Here is a 22,443-nt window from a genome sequence, read left to right on the forward strand (position 1 = left end):
AGTAAATGGTCCAGATCTGCCCAAAAATTTAAAGGGGCTCTTCCCTGCTCCATGCCCCATCCCTCCAATAAATTCCGTGCCGATTAGTTCAGTAGTTTTTGTGTAATCCTGCATATAAATAAACCAAAAACACACAGGGGTGATTACTTAACCTTCTTGGCGGAGGTACTAAGGCCAAATAGGAAAAAACATTTTAAATGGGACTAACTAAATTTTAGACAAATTGAAAACCTTAGTCATGGGTAAAGGTCAAAGCACATTAAATGTCGTCTTCAGTCATATGCTGCAAACATGAAAGCATCTGACCTCACCTGAACACATGCTGTAAGCCAACCTATCGTAAAACCATCTCCAAGCTTCTAACAGTAAAATTCCACTTTCTTTCTCTCCAGATGGATGATGAGCCTTTTAACCCGGACTATGTGGAGGTGGACCGTGTCCTGGACATTTCAGAGAGCACAGATGAAAATGGAGAGGTGCTTTGATCTCTTCCTGTCATCTTTCATGGGTTTGAGACTCTTTCACTTCTCTCACGCTCAACACACTCACCAATTCTTGCTCCTGTTTCTGTGTTTTTGTGTGCAGACGGTGACTTTATATTTGGTGAAATGGTGCAGTCTGCCTTACGAAGACTCCACCTGGGAGCTGAAGGCGGACATCGACCAGTCCAAGATAGAGGAATATGAACGCATCGCAGACCGCACACTCAACACTAAGCGAGTGGTAAGTAGCTCTGTGTTTGTGGGTCTCTCTCTTGATAGACGCTCTTTGGGTGCTATCTGTGTCCCAGACTCCTCCCAGTAGGCGTGTGCATGTGTGTGTTTATGTGTGTTGGCCTGCTGCCTGCGCCTTCCTCCTGCAGATTTACAGCTCCCTTAATGCTCTCCAAAGGGCCACGTTCTTGTGGTCTTACACACACATACACACACACACCCTGCTCCTGTGGCCAGTCCAAACCACTAACAGTGTGTTTAATGCTGAACAGAAGCAGCTGACTGGCTGTGGTCTTTCCCTCCATGACTCCTTTCTTTCCCCCCGTCCATCTATTTAAATACTCCCTACTATTTCTCCATAAGGACCTTGGTAGAAATGCTCCATCATACAGTCGCAGGATTTGGAGGCAGTTATATTTTTAGATACACTAGTAGTGTGGCTCAGGGGATGGTTGGTTGGACTAACAGAAAAATATCTCCATCTTTTGGATCATATGTGGCGTAGATTCATTTTCCCAAGGGGATTAATCGTAATGAAATTTAATCAGAAATTTAAATCGTAAATAGTTTAGTGCAGTTTATATTCCTCTAAAACTAAACCACTCTCCCATTTTTTAAGATTTTTAAAAAGATTGCTGAAAGAATGAGAAAATACCTGTCTGACTGAGGCCTGTGGAAGAACTTGTGGCTTACAAAGCGGGCAGGAATTTGGCTTTCATTCTGTTTGGCTCTGATACCTCCTTACCCTGAAAGGACCCTGTTTACTGTAAATTTTAGTGAACAGTGGGTCTTTATAGAAAAGTGCCCACAATCAGCAAATCATCACATTTGAAAGATGACTGAAACAATTTGACTATCAAAACAGTTGCTGGTTCATTTTCTGTCTATCAGATTGAGTGATCAACTGTTTGAGCTTTAGATGTTAAAACCCATCTACACCCTTTCAAAAATCGACATCTACACCAATGATTTGATAGGGATTAATAAACCTCTGTAATTTAATAACCCCAAATAATTTTTCTCTGTCTAGGAGCGGCCTCCTGCAGCCGACTGGAAAAAGCTGGAGGGCTCCAGAGAGTACAGGAATGGCAATACACTCAGGGAATACCAGTTAGAAGGCCTCAACTGGCTTACTTTCAACTGGTACAACTCGTAAGTCACAATTAACTTTATTTTGATAGAATCAATCCTTAACTGCTACTGCCTGCCTGTACATGTGATAGCACCTCATAGTCTACATTGGACATTAAAGTGGACATTAAAGTGGACATTAAGTGACACTCTAGAACAGTGCTGTTAGGTTTTCCTACTGGTGCCATCCATGCTTGCAATATAAGCTCTAATAGAACCATAGCCTATTGACACATCTCCACTTAGTAGCACAAATGGAAGATTACAGTTTAACTCTAAGTACATATTGTTTTTTTTGTCTGTTGTTCTTTCATGTTTTCATGTCTGAGGGTGTATACTAGTCATAGATTTTCCGGAATATCATGGTGATATCAAGGACTAGGACTAAAAAAAAATTGGAGAAATTGTTTTCCAGCACTATAGCACCAAGTATTTTCCAAATTTTCTCACGTGTGTTTTGACATGAGATCACTGGAGTGGGAAAACAGACTCGCCCATTTGAAAAAGCAGCATTAAGAAACCAGGAGGGAAAATCTTATAGATCATGGAAGCACATCGACTTAGTCATGTAAAAGGCACAGAATTTTACAACAGCTACATTGGGAGTAGTCTTTGGTAACTGACAAATAGGCATTGGGGTTTTCATCAATTTAGTGAAACTGAAATACAAATAATGTGAAATCCAGATCATACATGCAGCCCATGTGTTTCAGCCTCTCACTCTGCACATCTTTTGTCCTCCACAGACGTAACTGTATCTTGGCTGATGAGATGGGTCTAGGGAAGACCATCCAGTCCATTACGTTCCTCTATGAGATTTACATGAAGGGCATTGAGGGGCCCTTTTTGGTCATCGCCCCACTCTCCACCATCCCCAACTGGGAGCGAGAATTTAGGACCTGGACCGAGCTCAACGCAGTGGTCTACCATGGCAGCCAGGCCAGCCGCAAGACCATCCAGGCCTACGAGATGTACTATAGAGATGCACAGGTAAACAGAATGAGACAGGGCGTCTAAACTCTTCCTATAAAACTACTTTTCTGGAATGATATTAGTTGCTGTTGGTTAAGGACAGAATTATGTTAACTATGTAAAGAAAAATGATCAGCAATATAGTGGTAGCTGGAGAAAGTCAATGAGTGATACCACCACGTTATGATTCATGAGTCAGTGCTTCATCACTTATGCTAAACAGTAAAATTAGAATTTAGTAAAGCACTAAAATGTTTCATACTGAATATAAAAAAGCAGATATTATAATGTACATTACAGTGTTACAGAAGATTGGAATTGTGCATTATTATTTGGGCATAATTTCTCTATTAGTTGGAACAGGTACATTCATCAATGGCACTTTGGGTAAGAATATCACCAAAAAAAGCAGGTATACTACATATGTTTAAACTGCACCACTGGAGATGATAGAAATTCACTAGGATGAGGACCATGTACATGGTACGGTAAATGGAGGAAATGAGATGCTGTTGTGTGAGACAGTCAGCAGATCTGCACACCATCTTAGTCAGGGTCTTCATCCAGCTGGGGGTGGACAGTTCTCCTCAGCTGTATAAGTTCTTTACAGTCCCCTAGCTGTAAACCACATACTGTAAGCTCTTACTGAACAATGCTATTAACATATCTTAGAGTAAACTTCACCAGAGTGAACCAGTGAAGAAATTAAACTGTAGAAGCAGTGTCCTTTCTAGCTGCTTGTTCCTAATCCAGGCTGAGGCGGTCCTCAAGGTTGCAATGGAGGGACGTTGTATTATTTTTTCCTGTCTGCCTCACTACATACTGCAGGGACATAGAGCAGAGATACATGGGACTCTGTTTCTACCCTGCTTATTCTACTATGGCTGAGATGGCTTTTGATACTATGAGGTGGTGTTATGTTGTGTATTTGTATTTGAATACAGGAAACAAACACAAAACAAGTGGACAGTGCTCTTACTGTATCACACCAAAGCTTTGTGGAGCTGATAGAAAAAAACAGTGCAATCAACCGTGCCATCGTTGACTACAAATGGTATGATTGCTGCGAGTCCAACTTTAACTTAAGCCTCCATTTGAGAACATTTCTTGGCGTTTCCTCAAATTTATGGGGTTGCTGTGGCCCACAGTTACTTTTGACCTAAAAGTGAAAACCGTTTCCCTCCCAGATCCACAGGGTAAGGTAAAAAAGGAGTCGGGAACAAAGACATTTTAGATTATCCTTATTGACCTTCATTCTTTTCCTTTCTTTCTTTCTGCCTTCCTCCCACCAGGGTAAGATAATAAAGGGAGTGTATCGGTTTCATGCGGTGATAACAACCTTTGAGATGATTCTGGCTGACTGTCCGGAGCTTCGCAGCATTCCATGGCGTTGTGTGGTGATAGATGAAGCCCACCGTCTCAAGAACCGAAATTGCAAACTACTGGAAGGACTCAAAATGATGGACATGGTGAGTGGTGGTGGTCTTTTTTTATAACATAGTGGTGACTATGGCAAGAGGAATGAAGGAGTTAGGAAGAGGTATGTGTTTAAAGTTTCTTGGTACTCTGAGTACAAGTTGATATAAATAAGTTTTGTCTAGCAGGATTTTTTTCTTTAAAAGTTTCTCAAAGGTCTTGTAGAAATTTTGAGAGCACTTAGTATCTGTTAAAGTTGGACAAATTAGCCCAGTACCTTTGCCATGATAATATAATTCCTCTCCTCCTCTACAGGGGTTAAAATCCTGTAGACATCCTGCATTCAATTTTAGAAACTCTAAATATGCCTTTCCTGTCTCTGCTTTCTCCTCCAGGAGCACAAAGTTCTGTTAACAGGAACTCCCCTCCAGAACACTGTGGAGGAGCTCTTCAGCTTACTCAACTTCCTGGAGCCTGAGAGATTCCCATCTGAACAGATATTTATGACTGAATTTGGGGACCTTAAGACTGAAGAGCAGGTAAAGGGACAACACACTTTTTCAACTTTGCACATTTCCTAAATTCCCATTCCAATGACGTGTTAACATGGGTTCTGTGTGTTTCAGGTTCAGAAATTGCAAGGCATCTTGAAGCCCATGATGTTGAGAAGACTGAAGGAGGATGTGGAGAAGAACCTAGCTCCTAAGGAGGAGACCATCATTGAGGTAGGCCTGCAATCTCATCATAAATGTCTGAGCTTAAGGGTGGTGTCAAAACTTTTTCACCTATTCTGGTGGTGATCTCCATTCAGCTGTCAAATGTAAAAAATAAACTTCACTAAACCCAAATCCTGTTAGAAATTGTTCAGCAAGTGTTTGAGATGGTCACGTCTCAAGATTTAAAAAAATATATATATAAATCAACTACTGCTGCTGTTAGGTTGAGCTGACCAACATCCAGAAGAAATACTACCGGGCCATTCTGGAGAAGAACTTCTCCTTCCTGTCTAAAGGAGGTGCAGGAGGAGGAGGAGGTGGTGGTGGAGGAGCCAGCGTCCCCAACCTCCTCAACACCATGATGGAGCTGAGGAAATGCTGCAACCACCCCTACCTAATTAATGGTATACACAAACTCTTACAAAAACTGACATACTATTGCAGTATTAGAGACTCAGAAACCCAACTATTTTGTCCTGATGACTTGTAATTGTTTTCTATTGTTTAGGAGCGGAAGAGAAGATCCTCGAGGAGTTCAGGGACTCCCACGGAGGCAGGGCGGATATGCCAGACATGGCCCTCCAGGCCATGATCCAGGCTGCCGGCAAGCTGGTGCTCATTGACAAGCTGCTGCCAAAACTGAAGGCCGGTGGACACAGAGTCCTGGTATTCAGTCAGATGGTCCGCTGTCTGGACATCCTGGAGGACTACCTCATCCAGAAACGGTAAGAATAGGGACAAATTAGTATTTCCTCAATAAGTGCAAAGGTTAATACGATGCTAATGATCATGATATTATGTGGATATTCTGATCAAGGCTTTGTGATCCCAGTCCCAATCCGACCCTTTAATATTCGATATCTGCTGATACTCAGTCTGATCTGATTCTTACATTTGCCTACATAACACAGCTCCACAGTGCACATTGAAGCTACAACCTGTCAATGAGATAAGTTAGAACTAAATTCATCCCAAAGCAAAACTTTTGTGTCAAACATGCTCAGAATAGTAGAAATAAATGTACACATAGAAGCGGAAGATATGCATCGTTGATTAAATATGTATCTGACACTATGAGGTAACAGGTGGAGCATACTAAATTTGGTATACTTTATTTTTCACGAGCTACTTGATCCAAAGTGACGGTCAGTAACTAAAAATGAAAAGCTGCTACCTGAATGTTCTTTACACTGCTACTCTTAGCTATTATGAGAGAGAGGGGAGAGAGAGATTATTTGATAACTAATGCATTAGCATCTCAGTTTAGCAAGTCTGTGTATTTTGCTAGCCTGGATATCAGGTGTTAGTGTGTCAAGCCTGAAACATTCTAATTTGCACTCACAAATGCAGTGAAATGCTCTCACTGTAGGTTTTCATAAAGGAGCTTTGCAACAGCAGGTTGAACTTGACAAAACACAGTAAAGTATATCAAAGAAAGGATTGGCCCTAAAATGCATCTTTAGAATCTGCTCAGAACATCTTTACAACAGTGTTCACATTCCCAGTAACTGTGCCAATATGACACTAATTCACACCTGTGCTTTAAATCTGTGTCCAGTTATCCCTATGAGCGTATAGACGGCAGAGTTCGTGGCAACCTAAGGCAGGCAGCCATCGACCGGTTCTCCAGACCAGACTCAGACCGTTTTGTCTTCCTGCTGTGTACAAGAGCTGGAGGACTAGGCATCAACCTGACTGCAGCAGATACCTGCATCATCTTTGACTCCGACTGGAACCCTCAGAACGACCTGCAGGTAAAAACCACACAATGCTTCACCTGCAGTTTTCTTGTATACATTGATTCTGTTTGTACTGCAGGGTCCCGGCAGCCTTCAGGGTGGTGCGTTTGGAGTTCACACTGTCTGCTGGATGTAATGACTCTGCCAGCTACATCTAGATCTTCACTGGACCATATGATTAGTCCTTCTTTGTAACTTCACATTTCCAGCTGAACCTGTGGACTGATCAGAAAAATAAGTAAATTTTCTTAGAACAATGTTTCTGAATTTCCAATTCTGCCCTCCACCAGGCCCAGGCCAGGTGTCACCGTATCGGTCAGTCAAAGGCGGTCAAGATCTACCGTCTGATCACCAGGAACAGCTATGAGAGGGAGATGTTCGACAAGGCCAGTCTGAAGCTGGGGCTCGACAAGGCTGTGCTACAGAGCATGAGTGGACGGGAAAATGCCAACAGTGGGGTAAGACTCATCACAAACACACATTCAATATCTACACTAATAGCTTCAGAATGATTTATCCTTTAAGTGAATCTTTTTAGTTTACCATGTGTTAGGAGGCTAGTCCATATTCTGAACACTCACTCACAATGTTTTCAGAACCCTCTTTGGGTACATGCCGGATTCCTTTGAATTCACAAAATATTTGTCATCGAGGTAAACGTGTTCCTCTGTTGTCCAGGTCCAGCAGTTGTCGAAGAAGGAGATCGAGGACCTGCTGAGAAAGGGAGCGTACGGAGCTCTAATGGACGAGGAAGACGAAGGCTCAAAATTCTGTGAGGAGGACATCGACCAGATTCTGCAGAGACGAACCCATACCATCACAATAGAGTCTGAAGGAAAGGGCTCTACATTTGCTAAGGTAAAAGCTCTAATCAGCCTAAAAACTATGGTAAATGACTAAAACATTCTCCCGTTCTTACACAGTTGGTTCACACTGTATGTAAATTGTGTGATGTCTGTCAAAATAATCTCTAAATATGATTACCTGGCGTTGACCAAAATATCTTCCTCTTCCTGCAGGCCAGTTTTGTTGCAACAGGTAACCGAACAGACATTTCTCTTGAGGATCCAGACTTCTGGCAGAAATGGGCCAAGAAGGCTGAGTTGGACCTGGATGCCATCAATGGACGGGTAATACGCATACACACAAGCACACATATACACTTGCAACTGTACATACGTACTGTGAACAAAAGTGCCTGCAATGTAAAACCCACCCAAGAACAAAGACATTATGTAGCCATAAAGTTACAGAGACAGAACAAATGACACCATGCATCCAAGTACCTTGGTACATAAAAAGTCTTAAACATACACGCACTTGGTGGCATCCCCGGATTGTAAGGGGACTAGCAATGGGAATTTGTTATGGAGAGGAACGTGAGACAGACTGAGAGGGACGGACAGAACAGGAGGGAAGCAGAGAGAGAGAGATTAATATTGACAGTTGAGAGTCTCCCCTCTTCCTTAATTACCCATGTTTCCCTGCTCTCGTGTGTGTGTGTTGAGTGAGAGAGAGTAAGCTGCTTAGCTCCACTTAACAGAGCACAGATGCTTGGAGGGTACAGAGATATCACTTAAGCAAGTGCTCAAACACACACACAGACAGACACACATAGAAACACAAGCTAAGTCACATTCTTACACACGCACTGAGCTTTCTGCTAACAGGCATCTTTATATTCTTCCAATCATTCGCTCTCTATATTTGCTCACGTTTTCTTTACGTATTCGTCACTCCTAATTTCCAATATCTTCTCTCTGCTGCCTCTTGTGAAGGACCCTCCACTGACACACTTACTCCAGCTCTGTGAGCATGAATACAGGCCACTCCCCTGGGATTTCTTATTGTGTGATGTTAAAATGGAAATGACTGCAGTGCTCTGTGATAATTGTGGAACTAACTACTGCCCTGTTTGCACATATTAATCGGACTGTAAGGGGGAAAAATCAAATTAATTGAACAAAAATGTAATTCATTAGACAACATAATTAATGTCAGTTTATGTTTGAGCTGGGCAACAATTTCTCAGCATCAGGAATGAAACATGGGGCCAAATATCCAATTAATCAGATTTAGCACAGAAGATGCCATGTATTCACATGGTTCACAGACTAGTCGGAGTATACAAGAAATTTACAAATGGGCCACGTTACAGGATTAAGGCAGAAGGTACTTTGCATATTGTTATTGGTGGATCTCAAGCCATCTGTACATGAAAACAGGTTTTCTTGTAAAGAACATAAAAAAATGCTGACTAAACGTTTTCGTTGAATTTGTCTCCAGAACACACTGGTGATTGACACACCAAGGGTGAGGAAGCAGACACGGCACTACAGCAGCGTCAAAGAGGACGAGATGCTGGAGTTCTCAGAGCTGGAGAGCGATGAGGACGAACCGAGCAAACCCTCATCCAAACCACGACGACCCCAAGATAAAACCCAGGGCTACCCCCGATCTGAGTGCTTCAGAGTGGAGAAGAACCTGCTTGTCTATGGGTCTGTCACATATTGATGTTTCCTACTAAAAAACAGATGAATAACAATGTTGACCGCTGATTAATATACAAAATGAATACAACTAATACATAATACATAGAAACAAAAGATCAAAGGATGCTGAGAATAATAAAAATGGAATTAAACCTCCATACAGCTTATAATTTGTTCTGAATACAACAGGGAGCAGGTATGAATAGTAAAATTCCACGATAAAAGGATTGTGGTGGAACAAACATCACAAAAGCAGACAAATCAATAGAAAAGGAGAAGAAAACGTGGTTTAGGTTTTGGTGGATGTGGATTCATACTGTTGCTAATGTGTGCATTTGTGTGTAAATGTGTTAATAGATGCAGACCTGCACATGTGGTGATTTAGTAGAGAGTAATCTTTCCTCTCCAGGCTATCAACACATACAGTCAATAATCAGTTCTGCCTGTAAACACAATCTTGCACACATACACACTTATATATAGCAAGCATCATTTTTCTAGTGCACACTAAGTGACCTTGGAGAGCATTGCATAAGTTTTAATCTCACATTCAGACAATTGACTATTACTAAGCCTCTCTCACACTTTTTAAATTCACTGAAATTATTTTTTTTTTGGCAACAGTTTTTTAATTTTAAATGTTTAATTTAAAATACATGCAATTTCTCTTCAGGAAATGCCTGTCAACTATGCATGTTTTTGCATTTATTGAACTCTACATAATATTTCATTAACTCTACAGCCATCAGACATAGTTAGTTTATTTTAATCTGTGCAGTGACAGATGTGCATCGTAACTCAGACCTCTTCTTGTATACAATAATAGCCCTTAAAATCTTAAGAGATAGGAGTACAACGTACTGCACACAGGCAAACTGACACACTTATCACAGATAGTGATTATCTGGTGTGCGCATCCATTTTCATGGCTGACTTGGCGTGACTGTGTGTATGCGCATGTGTGTAAGAAAGAACAGTGGTGCTAGTGAGATGTCAGCGTTGTTATTGTTACAGTCTAGTCCCGTGGCCCGAGGCTATAGGACACAAAAATACACTGACTGGGCCTGTCCTCGCTGCTCAGCGCTCTGTTGTCTTTTCCCATCAGCCATCTCTCTCTCACTCACCCTCATCCACCATTTTACCCTTTCTGAAATTGTTCAGAGTTATACTGGTTCACATGGTTCAGTGAATATTGGGAAGCAGCAGTGGAAAAATTTTAGTTGAGAACAACACCACCACATCAGCCTTTAGGGTCGCATGCTCTCTAGAGGTGGTGGGGGACTGGTTCGCCTGTGATCCGTTAAAACACACACGCGCACACATACACATAGGAGAGCCCAGCACTCATCAGCATCTGCGACATGAGTTTGAGTGTGATAGATGTCTTGCCTGGAGGAAAAATGATTGGGACTTGTGTGTACGCTCGTGAAGGATCAGGGTCATGTGAGTGAGTAGTGTGGCACAGAATTACAAACTGTCTAACAGACTTAGTACAATAATTACTTCACTATTCCAGAGTTTACTTTGGCATTCCCATAGCATACAAACAAAGACATGGACAGTTTAGCAAAGAAAACTTTCAAGTCTAATTATAGCAGATGAAACCACATTCATTATTAGGGGATTTTTTTTTTGTCAATTGGTTAAGTACTATCTGCTAGCTCAAAAAGTAGTATTGGTGGGATATATGTTGTTCTCGGTGGCCATCTCGTTTATTTTTTTTCTCCTCCAAACTCCATTCAAATGTCAAAACATTCTCCTGGATTGGGAGATGATCATTTTGTTTCTATCAATTTGTCTCATAATGTCCGAAATATTCATCATTTTGTCAGCAATTTTCCCCATAGAAATGAATCGACAGAATGTTTAGAGTGGGTGACATCATGAACAGAGTGGGAGAAGGTGTTAAATTTTCCGTTTAACTCGTCCTCATGGCCGCAAATTTCTCTCTTCACACATCATATTTTGCCAAAACGTACGCATTTGTTTTCTTAGACATAATGAGACTACCACAGTTACTTTGACAATTTGAACTATGAGCCTCAAAGTGGCAGGAGTACCATCCAACAGCCCCACTGACTCCAATGTTAACTAAGACCAGAAAAGCAGGAGGAAAAGAGAGAGAGGGCTTTTTTAGATTTCTATATCTTCCACACTTTTGACACCACAAACAAGAACTTTATAGCACTGCACGCAGCAGAGTCCCCTCTCTCACGCAATATAAAACTTAATGCAATAGGAATTATGGCATCTTAGTGATATGCCAGAGTTTGAGAAGTATCTCTCAGCCTATCCCTTGTTTAAATCAGCTGTAACTAATGGGTTACTATCACTATGGCAACCATTAACTGCAGCTGATTACACTGTGCGCACACACCAGTAGTGTCTTTAGAAATTGCATAGTGTAGTTTAACCATATATTTAATCAAAGGTTACAGATCCATTTATTACCGTATCAAATTATGGCTTAAAAATAACAGTTTTTAGTATATGGTGTTTGTGTTACAATATGTTAATACAATATTAGTATTATTCATTGAATAATCCTGCTATCATTAGTATTATTTGTACTTTATAGCACATCATGTATGTTATACTGTTATGCAAATTATTGCAAATTTCTAATTTTTTTTAACTTGAAAATCGGCTTACCGCCTGTATGAATCAATAGTGTATGTAGTGTAATGCTGACTAAAACTGTGTAGCAAGGCCAGTGATTTATCTGTTCTTGGATTTTATGTTCTCATTGAACGATTAGATTGACCAATCTGACAATCTTATCAAAAACATGGTGTATTTTTTTTAATATAAATTTTCTGTCAAATACTTTTTGGTTTGGTTTCTAACCTACTTTGTACCAGCAATGTGTTCTCTTAAACCAGTGTTGTATATTCAGTAGTATAAGTTAGAAGCTAGGTACAGTATATCCATATGCTGACAGGTTTGTCCCCTTCCTTTCTCTCTGTCTCTTTTTAGTTGGGGTAGATGGAGTGACATCCTGGCTCACGGTCGCTTCAAGCGCCCCCTGAAGGAGGCCGATGTGGAAACCATCTGCAGAGCCCTGCTGGCCTACTGCCTGCTGCATTACCGTGGGGACGAGAACATCAAAAGTTTCATCTGGGACCTGATCACCCCAAGTGAAGACGGGACCACCAAGACACTGACTAACCACTCTGGTAACACACACACACACACACACGATTACACTATAGACTCATTAGTACTATTGAATTTCAATAGTTGGAAAATGTCCTGGAAGTGTACAGATTTGTTATTCACTCTGTGTAAATTGACAAAATGCATAACTAACCCAGGAAATGTTTGGACAAGGTGTACATGTTGTCATTTGTAAATTCCCCTGACCACTCCACTCTCAGGTCTCTCTACACCAGTCCCTCGGGGTAGGAAAGGCAAGAAAGGGAAGCCCCCGGCGCCACCTCCACAGACTCCACGAGCTGATTGGCTGGCCAACTGCAATCCCGACCACTTGCTGCAAGAAGATAGTTACAAGAGACACCTGAAACATCACTGTAACAAGTAGGGCTTCCTCAAAGATTCACACAAAACACACACAAAGACCATGATAGCTGGTGGCTAATACATTGATTTTTAACTTTTAGGGGACACAAACAGTTAAAGTATTATTGGTTGAATTAGCGTTCCCATTGACGAAATTTCCATGGATACCAAACTAATGTGGATGGAAATGGGGCTTTAAACGAGGACATAGACACGTGGCAGGTGTTATGTTTTCTGAGTCTGGCTCTCTGACCATACATAGAGCACAACTTTAACAGAGGCAGCAGGCTCGCTGTCTTCTTCCTCACACTCACACGCACACACTCACACACTTATTTGCTTTGTGGTCAGCTCTCTCTCCTGTTGTTGGGGAGATATGGTTCCTTGCCCTCTAGATTTAATTCCAAGATTTTTTTTCTTCTTGAGGGGGAAGTTTGTTTGTTTGTGTGTATGTGTGTTTATGTGTGTCTGGCTGTGTGCCAGGCCAGGTGCTAGGCAGGCAGACCTGTTGGAAGTGGGTGAAAGATGCACACAAGCACATACACACATACACACACACACTTGGGGGTGATTATGTGGTGCCATCTGCTAGGCTGAAGCACAGCGTTGTGTGGCTAATCAGGCCTGGCACATTGATGGATGAGCACACACAGCCTGCCAACAAACACACACACACTGCAACTTGTCCAACTTGCAACTTGATGCACAAACACACACACACTACAGAATGAGTTGCAAATTACTGTCTTTAACCCTCCCAAACTAAACTTTCTGTTCCCTACCTTCCAGCAAAACCTCTCCTTCTCTCCCCCGTCTTCTGCTCCCAACGCCATTATTGGCATTAAATCCTGGTCACAAATCTGATGACAAATGTTTACAGTGAAGCAGACCTCCCACAGAGCAGAATTTCCAGTATCAGGAGAGAAAAATCTGACTCTTATTCTACAGCCTTGACTGAAGTGATTCATTTTACTGGTGGAGTTTAAGGGAGAATAATTCTTACTAGGAACATCTGTAATTTGTATCAAGAGAAGATGACCATCTACTTGACAGCAGTGATACAAAACGCAGAAACAAATGTTAGTTTTTGCAACCAGTATTTCAACCGAAGATCATCTCAGGTTATTTTCCATCTGAGTAATTTAATTGAATAAATTTAGATCCTCGATTCATTGTTTAAGCAGTTTCTCAAGCAAAAATGCTAAACATTCTCTTGTTCTCTGGTTGATATCTTTTAATATATTGATAATTGATTGTCAGTTTTCAAACCCTAGGAATCTTTTGTCTGTGTTGAACTAAATGAGACAGTCCTTCTAAGGAACAGCTTCACAAACATTATAATGATTGACTGTTTCGCAGGGTGTTGCTGAGGGTGAGGATGCTGTATTATCTAAGACAGGAAGTCGTAGGAGAACAGGCCGAGCGCATCCTGGAAGGAGCCGACTCCAGGTTAGTAGATGCTCCATACTGCTTTCTGTCTCTGTCTTCATTTTAGGATCTCTTTTACCACATATTCACAACCTACTGAGGCAGTTTTCTTCCAATTGTGACCGATAAAACACGCAATTACTGTATATAGGGAAAGTAATCTTTTATCACAGTCTTTTTACAATTAGGTTTTTTTCTTTTTTATACATTTGTAAGGTATTGCTTATTATCATTTTGCTTAAGGTCACTCAGTGCAGTGGTGTTGGTGTGAAGGTTAGATATACTTCTCACCTTGACTGTTTCCCTTGATCTCATTCTGACAGCTCCTTCACTGCTTCCTCTATCTTTTTGTCTGACACCCTACACTTTTCTTGGCATTTTACCATCTCTCCCTCTCTCCGCAATGTACTTTAGTCTGTGATCATCTCCCATCCCCCTCTCATCACCCTTTCACCCAGATGTGAATGCATTTCTAATTTGGAGCACATGCACTTCATGCTGATCTCTCCCACTCCCTCCCCTCCCCTTTTTCCCTCCCCCAACTCAATGGCTACTGTGACAGACCCATCCGTGTGTGCGTGTGCATGTGTGTGTGTGTGTGTGTCTCAGCGCGTGCCAGACGTGAGCATACGGGGTGCTATCGTGCCAACATATGCCAGGGGGATTTAGCATGCCAGTCTTGGCGCGCACGCGTATGTGTGTGTTGCCAAGGCCGCGCATGCTGCTGTTTGCAGAGATAAGAGACTATTTCCCGGTTTCTTCTCTCCTCCTGACACCCTCAGACTTTCTGCGTCCATTGTGTATTGTACCCTTTCTCTCAGTAACTAGCAGGAAGCACCATTTTCTACTATCTTATTTCCATAATGGAGGATTTTGGTTTTTTTTTTGGTTCCACAACAAAAAAAATGTTCCTGCATCCAGGCCCATAGTATAGAGTAAGTACAGTTTATTTACTATGATGGTATATTGTGTAGATTTCCTTAGCTATTTTAGTTTACTACAGAGTCAATACTTAATGGATCCTCATAAAATCCTGGTAAGATGAGATCCTTATAAAAACAAAGAATAAAGGTAGAAGGGATGTTGACACAATTATGGTGACACTAATAAATGCTGTGAAATCTTTAAAAATTTTCCAACTGAGCTTGTCATCATTTTTAACTTGTGGATAAAACAACATTATTACCAGAAGTGTAAGCCAGCCCTTACTGGCTATGGTAATATGGTATGGTCTCTAAATGCTTGAATTCTCCTTGTCCAGGAAGATCAGTGCCCTCTTTCTATCAAATATTGTCCATTGACAAACACCTCAGTCATCATTTGTTTACTCTCATGTGAATGTGGGAGAAATGTATCGATTTAGTGCTGCATGTAGCATAACTTGAATATTTATTATTGTGTTATTAAAGTGATGCATAGGATTGAATGTTGTTTAGACTTCATTAATTCAAAATCTGAGTCTACTGAACAATTCTGGTTCTTATCAATTCATGTTTTTTTTGTTTTTTTAAGGTTATGTTCAAGAAGAAACTAAAATATGTTAAAAGCAGCAGCTTCAGACTGCTATGAAAAGTAAATTGAAACTTAAGATAATTTGTAAAAAAAAAGGGCATTATTCTCTTTGCAAGTCTAATCTTTGCTCTCATAAACTTATTTTTGTTTTTGAGGTGGTCATTAGCTGCTTTTGGGCCTTTTACGGCTATGACTAGGGACAACAAAAGTATATTTCAATCTACTGAAATTGTTTTGGTGCAGTGATTACATTCTAATGTATCACCATGGTCTTTCGCAAAGTTTAGGACTAATTTTTAAGCATTTTCTCCAAAACACCATATTGTAAACACTACACTTACGGTACCCTCTCAGTCTCTCAAATCTCTGAATCAATTTTAGATTGATATTTCCATGGCAACAAAACATGCCAGTAAGCAGTAGTTCCTGTTTAGATCATTATTCCTTTTTCATGTATTTGCATGTAATTTACTGCTTTGTTAAGGGGTGGGTTAAATATTGAGGTTTATTCATAGCATCGAGACACACTGAGGATATCAGAGGTGCAGCTATACAATGTAACTTAACAAAACCATAACTAGAATGCAACTCATAGCTAAAAAAGTCTTTGCACATTAATACTTCTTGAATATTTAGGATAGTTGTTTTTATCTCCGGTTGGTGACTGGCAGCTTTTTATGATCTGAGTAAAACACAAATGGATCAAAAATTTGACTTCTGCTGTTCCTTTTCTCTTTTCCCCATTACAGTTTAGTATTAGTAATGTGATATGTTTATCTCTGCCACAGTGAGCTGGATATCTGGATACCACAGCCGTTCCACGCTGAGGTCCCAGCTGACTGGTGGGACAGTGAGGCCGACAAATCCCTGCTCATTGGTGTCTTCAAACACGGTAAGAAACACACACACCAGCATCGTCACACACACTCTGTATACATACATAAAAAATCTAAATCCTCCAACATGGCAGCCATTACACATATACACAGATAACATGTCAGCACCTTCAGATACACGCAGACACACTCCAGTGGCTTCCAACCCAGTAAGCATCATGCAAGCAGCCACACACACATCATAGACAAACTGGGTGAGTGCGCACACACAAACACATCCCAACCACTTCTGCTGCCAACAGTTGATTAGTGTTGCTATGGTGATAGAGGTACGCAGCTGGTAGGCTCAGTGTGCTATCGGGAATATGACTGATTGCTGGTTTCACCACTGGCTATGAGTGTGTGTGTGTGTACGCTGTGCTGTACTGTTACAGGTGTTAATGTTGTAAACAAAGATAATCTCAAGGCTAGAATAACAAGATCTTTTCTCTCTGTTAACTGTTAACCTTGTTATTTGGATCGATATTTGGAGTGTGCGCCAGTGTGATTAATGTCCAACTGACCTACCTTTGGGTGCTGACTGGGTGACTAAATATGACTCCCATTGTCAGTCCAATGAGGCTAATTGTTGTGTGTGGAGACCCTCATTCATATTAATTTGGCATAATTGTCATAATTCTTCAATCATTGCCACCCTCTATGATTATATTAGGACAAACTCACACACAGGAACCTGAAAGGACTCACCTATAGTTAATCATAATCCTCATTCACTCAGGAGGCCCTTGTGGGGGGTTGGGGTGGGTATGCACACATACACATTCAGCAGACAAAACAGTACATCCCAAACACACACACACACACACACAGACACACACACACACAGAAGAGTGATGGCCTATAAAGGCTCCCGATGATAAACGTTTCGCTGTGGTTGAAGAGCTGTGTGTGTGTTCTTGTAATTCTATTTTTGTGAGGACCAGTTTGAGTTATAGTCCCTAGGGAGTGAGGACACTTTGGCCAGGCCTCACTTTCTGACAAACCTTCAAAGGGCTGTTTGAGGGTTAGAACTTGGTTTTAGGGTTAAACTTATTTTTAGGTTTAGGATTGGGGTTAGACATTTAGATGTGATGGTTCAGTTTAGAGTAAGGAGCTAGGAAATACATTAAGTCAATGTGTGTCCTCACAACTGATGTAAGATGTGCGAGTGAGTGAGAGAGACAGGCAGTTAGCAACAGTTTTCATAATTGAACTGTGATGGTGAGAAAGAAGGCAGGAAGAATGACTGAAAGATTGAAAAGGCAGTGTGATTCTGTTTTGGTGGCCCTCCCTAATCCTCTTTTCCTTTACTCCCCAACCACCTGTCCTCTCCTCATTTCTTCCACTCCTGTCTGCCTCTCCTCTTTTTCTGTTTTTTCCCATTTTTTCCACTGCTCCCCTACATTCCCCCACCCCCTTTCCCAATGTGTCTCAGTAGGACCTGCACATTCTAATCTGTTCTGCCTGAATGCCCCTAAAGGACACACACACACACACACAGTTTCTCACACCCAGTAACTCACTTTCACAGACATCATGACACACACTTTTTCCTCTTCATCCTGTGTTTCTTTCTTCCTTTCCCTCTCTCTCCCTCTCTCTCTCCCTCCCAGACACAAATGAGCACCTGCTTGCTTGGATAAACACACACACACACACACACACACACACACACACACACACACACACACACACACACACACACACACACACACACACGTGCAGAACAGAGGAGAGTGTACATACACGAAAACAAACACACACACACACACACACAGGCTGTCTGTCTTGTCAGCAGCTGGCTCCTGGGGTCTGCCCTTCTGCTGCAGTTTTTGTGTATTTCTTCATTTAATATGGATGCTCTGTGTGCGTGTGTGTGTCTGATGGTCTGTGTGCTTATAAAAAACTTTGTTGGATTGTCTAGTATCCTGTCTTTAAGGACCTGATCTAGAAAACACAACATTCACCCTTCTGTTGAGGAGTTTTTCTTGACCTGGGTGTGTTAACCAATAATCTTTTACTCTGCAGTGCTTTCTGAAGCTAAATTGACTAGTTACTGATTGGTTACTGACTGAAATCCACTTTATAGCATCAACACCTCCAGACATGAATTTCCGAGCTTCTGTATTCCTTACCTCTTCCTGTCTTCCTTTTCAGGATATGAGAAGTACAACTCAATGCGAGCCGACCCTGCCCTGTGTTTCTTGGAGAGGGTAGGCATGCCGGACGCCAAGGCTATCGCCGCTGAGCAGAGGGGCTCTGACATGATGGCAGATGGTGTTGAGGGGTAAGAGAGCAGGCTTCACTGACCAAAAAGCAGTTTGTTTTTGCTTCCCCTTGCTTCTAGTGTTATTTCGGTCTTTTTTTGGTCTTCATCTCTGTCTCTGATTCGTTGCATCTTTTATACACTTTCCTGTGCCTTCCCTTTTTTTCCACCCTAACCATTCTCTTGTAACATTTCAAGTGGTGCTGTGGATCCTTGAAGTCTGAGCAATAAATGATTTTAATTTAAAGCAAACAAAGGCAAAAGCCATGAATTTTCCAGTTCCTCCAAAAGATGTTAATGAAAGGCAAGGTAACATATTGTCATTTATTGTTGTTGCATGAAGCAAACATGTAGGTCACAGTTGCCTCGACCCATATGTTTGTAGATCAGATACTCATTACGTTTTCCTTTTTTTCACTAATTATTTATAGTTTCACAGCTTTCACTATTCCCATTCAGAAAAATCTACTTGTGCCAACTTTCATGTTGTTTTTAACAATGGTCTTGCATAACCCTGAACTATGCTAATTGTAATTGCATTTCATAAAAAACCTCGATCACTGAAAAGTCCTTGAATTGTACTTGTCCACACAAGTGTGGGAATCATCAGTTGTCAGCCTTTCATTTTTTTGTATGTCCTCTGAAGCATCTGCCTTACCTTGTTTTGTCTTTACATTTTTGCCTTTCTTGTCCTTTTGTCATAGTTGTCTGATCTTTAAATTTTAAAACAAAGTCACGAGTTTGTGAAATTTTGAAATCTGTGCTTCCATTAAATGGAAAGTTTAATTTCTGTCTGTCCATTCAATCCTCTACAGTGAGGATGAGGATCCAGAGTACAAGCCACTGCGAATGCCTTTTAAAGATGACTTGGACGACTTCACCAACTCTCCACTGGATGACAAAGATGATACCGTGGAGGGTGAGACTGAAGGTAAACTTTGAATTCACCTGGGAAGAGGGATAGAGAGAGGGTAAAAGGTACTAGTAAAGCTGAATTATTTAAAATTTAATTTAAAAGAAATTGAACACACATTTTGTTGGAAATGTGAACATTTTATTAGATTCTAAATAAATGTGTCCTTAGAATTACACAGTGTAGTAATCAGTCATTGTCCAGAACAACAATCCCGTGCGAAATAGCCAAATACTATTGTATGTAAATCTTACCAGCAGATTGTAGGCTTCACATTTACACAAATGACAAGTATACTGAAAACTACAAAACTTGTGGCCCAGAAGGATATTTTTACAACAAAGTTGTAAAAACCATGACATGTCATGTTGGAAAGTAAGCATGACAACATGGAAATACCATGTCAAAGTTAGAAAAACATGTTTGTTTGTTTTTTAATGTCCCTTTGCAGTCATGGTGAAAATAGTACTTGGTCACATGAGCTCAAACTTTAAACTTTGATTCCCAAAATGTAAAATAAGTAATGAAATGACTATCTCTCTCTGGCCTCACCCTTTCTACTTGTGTCTCTGTCTTACTCTCTGTAGCTAAATCAGGTGAAAACGGTCAAAGTGCGGCTACAGTGGGTGGAGCTTCAGGCTCCAATGAGCGACTTTATTGGCCAGCAGCCTCAGCTCTGACAGCTCGTCTGCGTCGCCTCATCACAGCCTACCAGCGTTCCAACCGGAGAGAACAACTCCGCCAAGAGGCCCTCAACCGGCCTGATGGTCGCCGCCGACGACGCAGGGAATTCCTGCCTTCCATCTCCATGGTTACAGAGACAGGAGGAGGGGCAACTTACATCCAAGATGGAGCGGCAGTGTTCATGACAGAAGGAAGCCCGTATCTGACAAAAGGAAGTGCTTACTTTGCCAAAGGTGGACAGTTTATGCCAGAGGCTTCATCAGTAATGACCGCCAGTTCCTTGATAGCTGACGGAGCCATGTATTACAAGGAGAGACGACAAAGGTAGAATTACATTTAATGTTGCATAATTACAAGGTTTATTTGTGTATAAGGATATATACGAACATTTAATGAAATAATCACCCAACGGTAATACTATATTCTAGAAAACAGCCACTAAAATACCAAAGTTAAAATCAAAGCATGTTACTTTTGGTAATTGAACCTTTACTCACACTTCTCAGATGGACTCGTCGTGAGGAGGCTGATTTCTATCGCGTTGTGTCCACCTTCGGTGTCGTCTTTGACACCCAGCGTCAGAAATTTGATTGGACACAGTTCAGGGCCTTTGCCCGACTCGACAAGAAAACAGATGAGAGCCTGGAGAAATATTACTACTCATTTATTGCCATGTGTAAGCGGGTCTGCAGAATGCAGGTTAAGACTGAAACAGGTAAGAGGAAACATACATTGCTTGGTTTTAGAGCAAGGCACAAAGGTGTTTTGTTTTGTTTTTTGTTTTTGTTTTTTTAAGTATTTTGATTTGTTCAGTCACTAAAATAACAACTTTGGGGTCGAAATGAAGTTTGTTTGCAAGCATGGGAGAAAAATGGCCAACATGGAATTTAGTTGAATTTCCTGTTAAAGCCTTAAAGACAGCTTTTGTCTTTTACATCATCAGAACTCCCAGACCCAACCCTGATCATCGACCCTATCACCGAGGAGCGTGCCTCTCGCACCCTGTACCGTATCGAGCTGCTCCGCCGAATCAGAGAGCAGGTCCTCCCCCACCCCTTGCTCTCTGAGCGCCTCAAGCTCTGCCAGCCCTCTCCAGACCTCCCAGAGTGGTGGGAGTGTGGCCGCCATGACCGGGACCTCCTTCTGGGGGCCTCTAAGCACGGCGTGAGCCGGACAGATTATCACATCCTAAATGACTCTTCGTTGGACTTTCTGGAGGCCCACCAGCGTTTTACCAGCCAGCGTGGGGCCAGCATTAGCATGGGAACCCAGGGAGAGATGACCAAAGCTGGAATGGGAGCAGCAGAAAGCACCCAAGCACCTCTCCTCTCTCCTGCAGACCTGGCAAGCGCTGCAGCTGCTGCCAAAAGTGCTGTTAATGCAGCTAAAGAGGTAAAGACTGAGGAAGGGAAAACAGAGATGGAGGTGAAAAAGGATATAGAGGGAGGAGATGCCACTGACATTCCATGTACAAAGACCGAAACTCCTGATGAACAGAAGAAAAATGAGGGAGAGGTTGCAAAAGGGAAAGATGAGACTGCTGCTTCACCAAGAAAGGATGTCAAGAAAGAGGAGGAAGAGGCCCAGCCAAAAGTGGAAAAAGAGGAGTGGGAAGAGCTGAAAGAGGAGAAGAGTGGAGAAGAAGAAAAGACTACCAAGCCGGCAGATGAGGAAGATGACTTGACAGAGGAGAAGAACAGTTTGAGTCTTGTTGACTCTCCAAGGGAACAGAAGGAAATGACCATTGACCCCTCAGAACATCCTGAATCCTCTCCGAAGGCACAACCAGGCCACAAGACTGTGGGGGAGGAAGACGGAGAGGAAAGGGAGAGCCCTGAGTCTCCTAAATCTCCAAAGTCAGCTGACACAGAGAAGAGCCCAGAGTACGAAGAGGAGGAGAGGATGGACGAAGATGACAAGTCAGAGAAATCCTCTCAGGCTGAAGGTACTTCATGCATTGACATTAGCTTGTAGGTAGTCAGTGTCATTGATCTCAGTGGGGATACTGTTTAAACTTTAGTTCTGGATTGGGCTTACCATGGAGATGATGACACAAAGTTTTAAGTG

At 41.7% G+C, this 22,443-nt stretch overlaps 1 protein-coding gene across 1 annotated transcript in view; it reads left to right on the forward strand.

Annotated features, from left to right (window-relative positions):
- The window catches only part of chd7 (chromodomain helicase DNA binding protein 7), a 40,087-nt gene that overhangs the window by 8,920 nt on the left and 8,724 nt on the right, over positions 1 to 22,443 (forward strand). Inside the window, exons 7-29 of the mRNA XM_040143705.1 lie at positions 393 to 476; positions 586 to 723; positions 1,744 to 1,865; positions 2,591 to 2,834; positions 4,109 to 4,285; positions 4,628 to 4,771; positions 4,859 to 4,957; positions 5,172 to 5,352; positions 5,457 to 5,673; positions 6,507 to 6,702; positions 6,978 to 7,145; positions 7,366 to 7,545; positions 7,707 to 7,817; positions 8,974 to 9,185; positions 12,156 to 12,355; positions 12,557 to 12,716; positions 14,058 to 14,147; positions 16,427 to 16,530; positions 18,671 to 18,800; positions 19,595 to 19,710; positions 20,280 to 20,700; positions 20,883 to 21,091; positions 21,320 to 22,321. Coding sequence (XP_039999639.1) covers positions 393 to 476; positions 586 to 723; positions 1,744 to 1,865; positions 2,591 to 2,834; positions 4,109 to 4,285; positions 4,628 to 4,771; positions 4,859 to 4,957; positions 5,172 to 5,352; positions 5,457 to 5,673; positions 6,507 to 6,702; positions 6,978 to 7,145; positions 7,366 to 7,545; positions 7,707 to 7,817; positions 8,974 to 9,185; positions 12,156 to 12,355; positions 12,557 to 12,716; positions 14,058 to 14,147; positions 16,427 to 16,530; positions 18,671 to 18,800; positions 19,595 to 19,710; positions 20,280 to 20,700; positions 20,883 to 21,091; positions 21,320 to 22,321 — 4,705 coding nt within the window. The remainder of the gene's footprint in view (positions 1 to 392; positions 477 to 585; positions 724 to 1,743; positions 1,866 to 2,590; positions 2,835 to 4,108; positions 4,286 to 4,627; positions 4,772 to 4,858; positions 4,958 to 5,171; positions 5,353 to 5,456; positions 5,674 to 6,506; positions 6,703 to 6,977; positions 7,146 to 7,365; positions 7,546 to 7,706; positions 7,818 to 8,973; positions 9,186 to 12,155; positions 12,356 to 12,556; positions 12,717 to 14,057; positions 14,148 to 16,426; positions 16,531 to 18,670; positions 18,801 to 19,594; positions 19,711 to 20,279; positions 20,701 to 20,882; positions 21,092 to 21,319; positions 22,322 to 22,443) is intronic.

Source organism: Xiphias gladius, chromosome 14, assembly GCF_016859285.1.
Source record: "Xiphias gladius isolate SHS-SW01 ecotype Sanya breed wild chromosome 14, ASM1685928v1, whole genome shotgun sequence".
NCBI lineage: Eukaryota > Metazoa > Chordata > Actinopteri > Istiophoriformes > Xiphiidae > Xiphias > Xiphias gladius.